Below are 6246 nucleotides of genomic sequence, written 5' to 3' on the forward strand. Positions count from 1 at the left end.
AAACGTCTAAAAACGGTTATCTATATGTGCCATTCAGTCAAAAACTACTCTTCAAAGTCAAAAAGTCGTTCATTAAACGCAGCGCATGATCAAAAAACTTTTATCGCTCAGAAAAAATTATTTCACAGGGCAATTTTACTCACTTTCGCTTTTAGGTCAAAACATCGTCTAAACGAATAGTACTTCCGGTAAAAAAACCAAAAGAAAACCAATACTCCTCTTCGAGTAGTAAACAACCAAGAGAAGGCCAATAATAGCCCCAGCTATCGCTGTGCGGCTATTAAAAAACCTCCAAAACCAGATTAGAGCGTGTACAATTGTTATTAAACAAAAACACAAACCGACTTATGTCGGAAGAATTGCTCTAGCAGTGTCGCTAATTTTCTCCAATATACATGGCTCATTTTCTAAAAGTAAATTCCGCACATAAATTAATTCCTGTGCTTGATAAGATTGTAAGAAATAAGGTCAAAATATGGAATGGATACTTACATACCTTCTTCCTCCTCTGCATTTTGGTTGACAGACGGATGACGTCCACTGGTTTCAACAGATTGTAAATCACTGTATCCTTGACCGACTTGATGACCATAGTTAGGGGTTTGTTCATACATTCTGAGAAGATCTTCCTCTTCTTCTGCACTGTTGTCATCCAATTCGCCCTCCATACACCACTGAATCAATTCCGATTCTTCCATGCTTTCGTCCAGGTCACCACCCGGAACTTCCGCCCCAATGTCCATACCACTCATCTCCATAGGCTGCAAAGTTGCTGCAACGTAAAACATAAAACGACTTACAGGTCCAAACTTTACATTAATTTTTACTTTTACCTTAAAAGTTTAAGTGTTTTCAAGGTAAAATTCCTAAGGTACTTTTAACTTTTATGGTAAATTTCAGGTAAAATAAGGTGTTTTTTCAGGTAAATTTACCTTAACTTCATTTAGTGTGTACGACCGACGAATTGCTCTCAAACAACTGGCGAGGTGGGGTTCAAACCCGGTCGGGGAAATTTAACTTCTACGCAAACATTCAAGCAAAAATTTTGCATAGAAAAAGACAGATATGTTTACAATAATCGCTGCAATCTTCGTTCGGGAGCAATTAATCATTTAAAATGCACTATAATTACCGAGCAAACTTTAATAGTGTTGCATCTATGATATCAATACCAGCAACCACGTTACAGGTTATGAAAAATTTAAACTAAGAAAAGATTAAAATATTTTTTGAGCCGGCAATCGTTTGAAGTCAAAAATTTGTATATTTATTTTTAAACATTGATTCAATAGTACTGTTGGCATCTGTACCATTGATATTGACATCAGTACTATCCCTTCTATTACCAGATCCGGAATCCTATTTTTAACATAATAGCATCAAGAAACCATCAATTTTTCTCTTAGGTAGCTAAACATTCATTATATCTAAAATACCTCAAATTTATTTGCAAAAGCATAAAGTTGAAACACATTTGGTGCTTAACAGAGCAAACTACAATATAACTCCAAAAAAACTTTTTGCTAACTGAGCTTTTGAGGTGATGCTGATAACACGAAGGAGTCGTAATCTGTCACCGTGCTTCTCAGCGCCCCTTCGGCCAATTCTGACCCCCGTTGATTGACCAAATCAACCTCAATTCCGTGACTGGCTTCCAATGTCACTCCCAACTCCGCACAATCGTACAAACGTCCTCTATCAAAGTCCGATGTCGAGTAACCCGAGGAAGAGGGGTCCCCAACCGACTGTTGTATCGAGGTGGCGATAGGACCCAAGCTGTGGAGGACTCTCTCGACAGCCGCTTCTAATTTGGGTTCATGGCCATCACTGTCCTCAACGTAGTCACTCATATTCGCAAGTCACATTAAACAAAATCTGTAATACAAGAGAGATGACAACGGCAAAAATTTTGAGAACCTGCTCAACAGTTGTAACTAAATGAAAGGTCGCCTTCAATAATCGTTCTTAAGCTAAAAAAAACAAAAGAAGGGAGACTCTGTCTCAACGAGTCCGCTATTGCACTTTCGAAGGCAAAAAGTAACAAAACTCAAATATTAACCGACTAACGTCCAATGGAATGCTCTCGAACAAAAAGCGGGGAATTTATTTTAAAGGGGTGTAGCTTGGAAATGTTCCATTGAGTTCAAAAAGCGCCGTTTGCATAGGGTTTAGAACTCGGCTCCTACAGGCTGATAGTCCAACACGTTAAACACTAAGCAACAATGGTCTTGATTCTTTTTCGCTCACAGTCGCATTAAAATTAGCACAAAACTTCAATTAAGAAATAGAGCAACATATACTGAACGGCAAAATTAAATCAGCACCCCTAGTTTTACGAAGTAAAACTCAATTTAAAGAGGCAATAATACTCCATTCTGCAATCAAATGTCGGAAAAACTTTGATTTAAAAATTTTAAAAAGCAAAATTTTTAAATCAAAAACAAACGTTTACAATAAGTGCTTCAAAGGTCCTTCGAGAGCAATTAATAAGTTGAAATAGTAGCAAATCGCACAAGAAAACCTTTTTAGAGTTTGATGCGGGCTGTTAAGAAATCAGCAAATTTTCTTAATTTACTTAAGATATTTTAACAATCGGTACGTTGCTACCATAATAGCCTAGAAAAGTAATTATTGCTAAATTTCCATAAACATTTCTCCTTTGGTAATCAGCTTCTAGCTTGATTATGCTGTCGATTTCAATTGGCTTCTGTTGAATTAGCACACAAAATCTAAAGTTGGTACCAAATAAAAAGGTTAATATCTTCAGAAACTGGGTACGTTTTTACATGGGTGGAAAATGATTCCTTTGTCCCTTTAGCATTAGACACGTCTTATGACTTTAATTATTTTGTTAACCGTACGAACACTATTCGAAACAATAGCTGAAATTTTTAACTTTGCTGTCTGTGTATTTTTCAACGCCCTTACCGAAATAAGCACTTAGTTCTACTAAGCCAGCCCAAAGTAGTGGGGTTGGCACAAACGGAAAAGATCCAACAAATAGCAAAATTTTGCCGACAGGAATGAAACAAACAAACACTAAGCAACAACGCCGTGGATTCCTTTTCACTCACAATCACTTTTATTTTAGCACCAAACACTATTTTAGAAAGAGCAATTTAGATCACATATAAAATGAAGAACTCAAGCGTAAAAGATATCACGCAAGAAGTCAAAGAATGTTGCAGAACAAAAGCACAAAAATGGTCACGCAAAAAAATTTTCCATCAAAAACCAACACGCCTACAATAATTGCTTCAAAATGCGCTCGAGAGCAATTAATAACTTGAAAGGGTGGCAAATCACACCAGAAAATCATTTTTAAAGTTCGATGCAAGTTGTAAAGAAGTCAGCAAATTTTCTAATTTAAGGTATACTGACCATTGATATGCTGCTAGCATAAGAGCCTAGAAAAGTTATTGGTGCCTATTTTCCAAAACATCTCTCCTTTTCGTATTCAGCTTCTATTTTAACTATGTTGTCGATTTCAAATAAATTTTTGTTAAATTAGCACATGATATTTAATTGGTACCATAGAGAAATTAAAGTGTTTTCAAACACGGTACATTTTTACAAAGGCGGAAAACTATTTCTCCGTTCCCATAGCATTAGACAAGGTTTACAACCTCAACTAACTTACCGTACAAACACAATTCCACACAATAGCTGACACTTTTAACTTTGACGTCAAAGTACTTTTCAATAACCTTGCCGAACGAAGTAAGCATTTAGTTCTACTAAGTCATATAAACTTTCTGTGACTGAGGGTTTGCACAAACAGCAAAGATCCAAAAAATAGCAAAATCCCCAACAGGACTTGAGCAATTGATACAGACCTTGTCTGAGAGCAATCAAAAGTGATCTCACATAAAACCTCACGCACCCTAAGAACGAACAACTAACTTTATTGGAGAGCAATTAATCAGGCAATATTTATACGATAAGACAGAACAATTTTAGCTAAATTATTCTGGTTAATATTTCTAGAAATTGTCTGCACTATTTCAATCTCAAAAGCATCTCACTTCCCAATCACACCAGATTAATCGGCAAAGTATGAAAACTACAATTCCCAAAAATCAAATCCCATTTTACTTAACAAGTTTTATTTTCAAAGGATTTAGGAAAGTGAAAAATGAGAACAAAAGTAATTTCTTAAAAACTTCTAGAAATATTGGCCTTTTCTAGCCTGCTGCGAAAAAAGTGGGGGAGGCGGTTGCAGCGCAAAATGCCATCAAACAACGCAGAATCCAGTCGATGAGGTGACCAAACTAACTGAGCGAACTGACGAAAATGTACCAAGGAATTCATTACCTTAGGCAAGCCTCAGCTCTCGATAGATGAGGTGAAAGTTCATTTACAGCTGCTTATAGGCCGCGATGACTCAACACATGTAAAGATGACTCAACACTAATTAGAAACAAGACGAAACAAAGTCAACACAAACTGCAAAAACGGAAAAAAAATGAAGGACAACAGCGAAAAATTTGCGAATCTAAGTTGATTTGACATAAAAAGGCCAAAAGACTTTTCATTTGTAGTCTCTAAGTAACATATAAAACAAAGTTAAAGTCTACTTAAGCAACTGCCAAAAGTATACTCATAAAAATTAAAGATTTTAACAGAAATCGAAAAGCGACAAACACAGTATGAAATGTAAAATTTAGAGGTTCACAGGTTACACAATTCGGCCCCTTAGACTCAACACAAAACATTTATGGAATCAAGAAAATCGTCCAAAAGATCGTTTAACAAAAAAAAAATAAAGTGGCATAATGCAGGCAAAAAAACTGAATTATAAAACATAGCCGGCAGATAGACGGAAAATATCCGCCCTGGAACCCACTGACCGACCTTACGATTGAAATAGTAACACAATATGAAAAGACAACTGACGACAGCCGAAGTGTAAAAAAATGTTCCAATTTGGTCCGCAGTTTCATCAAATTCTACAAATATGGTGAATTCAACATCTTCTTTGGAGCTTACTACAAATAGCAATTAGCAGTATATTATCAGAAATTTGATAACTTGATGCATAAATTTTATCGATTAAGTGTTAGCGCCCGGTCTTTATTGGTTTATCCCGTTTCCTTTTCACTATTTGACCCATACGCGTAAATTTGATGAATAAATTTTCAATTCCATTCCCTTGAAAAAAAGGAGGTGAGTCAGAAGTTAAAACTGAAAAAGTCACATCGATTAAAACGAAAAGAAGTAAAAAGAAATTTAAAAACATAGCAGGACAAGTCCTGACAAAATATACCCGGCAGATTGCCGGAAAATAGCCGCCGTTGATTCCCATAACTCTATTGGGATTGAAAGAAAAGAAAATATCAACAAAAATTGATTTTTGTATAAAAACATTTTAAGTGCGATTTATTTTGATGTCATTTCGTAATTGAACATACTCCTGTCACTCAGTGAGAGGCTACAGGGGCTACTATCAATACCAATAAGCATTAGAGATGGTAACTAAGACTTATAGGAACGACGTTCAAATAGCGCGCATCTAAAATTGGGCTTTATGGGTTTATCCCGTTTCTACTTCTGACTTCAATTTTTTATACTGACTCTCTTCATTTTGAATTGCTTTGCTGAGCAGCTGCTGTTTAAAAGGCCTTTGAGCAGAATGACAGAAGAGTGAAAATAGCCTAGAGAAGTCAAAAAGATTTCACGCAAAATGTCGAAAAAGCGGCAAAATGGGTAAAGCGAAAAAAAAAATTCGACGAAGTCAAAAAAAGGGCGCTATAATAGCCGGCTGAGAAGATGAGGGCGGCTATTAAAAAAATAAAAATAAGTTCACTGACTTTAGAATGATCTAGAAATGACGAGGAATAGATTGGAAGAAAAATAATAAAAATACGGTAACAAAACAAGTCGCACGTGCACAAAAAATTACTATCGAGAAAGCTAATTTTATCATTTTCTCAATTTAATAAATAGTCAAAAAATTTTACACCGCAAAAACACGCGCCTTTTCTTCCCACTTCCGGTTTCAGCGTTACCAAATCACATCTCCAATTTGACTCCAAACATCATGAAAAATTGTGAACAGATCTTTGCAAAACAAAGTTGGAAGAATCCGGAAAGACTCTTCGAGTCGTAAAAAGACAACAACTCAATAAAAACCAAATTCGCTGCATTGTAAAAAGAGAACAATCTAGTCTTTGGGAGGCTGACGGCGGCTATTAATAAAACACTCGTACAAATTCTTCAAGAGTGAAATTTAGAGGACAAGTTAGA

The 6246-nt window shown here is 35.9% G+C and overlaps 1 protein-coding gene across 2 annotated transcripts in view; it reads right to left on the reverse strand.

The window, feature by feature from the left end:
• Nucleotides 1-1901, reverse strand: part of LOC142334792 (general transcription factor 3C polypeptide 3-like) — a 42979-nt gene extending 41078 nt beyond the window's left edge. The window contains exons 1-2 of one of the 2 annotated variants that reach the window (XM_075383095.1): nt 1529-1901; nt 497-772 (exon numbers count right to left, since the gene is read on the reverse strand). In XM_075383095.1, the coding sequence (XP_075239210.1) occupies nt 497-772; nt 1529-1850 (598 nt within the window). In that variant the 5' untranslated portion in view covers nt 1851-1901. Of the gene's footprint in view, nt 1-492; nt 773-1528 lie in introns of both variants that reach the window. The other variant, XM_075383096.1, reaches the window with a different exon arrangement.
• Between the last annotated feature and the right edge of the window lie 4345 nt (nt 1902-6246).

The sequence above is a fragment of the Convolutriloba macropyga genome, chromosome 2, assembly GCF_964194025.1.
Source record: "Convolutriloba macropyga chromosome 2, txConMacr16.3, whole genome shotgun sequence".
Taxonomy (NCBI): domain Eukaryota; kingdom Metazoa; phylum Xenacoelomorpha; order Acoela; family Convolutidae; genus Convolutriloba; species Convolutriloba macropyga.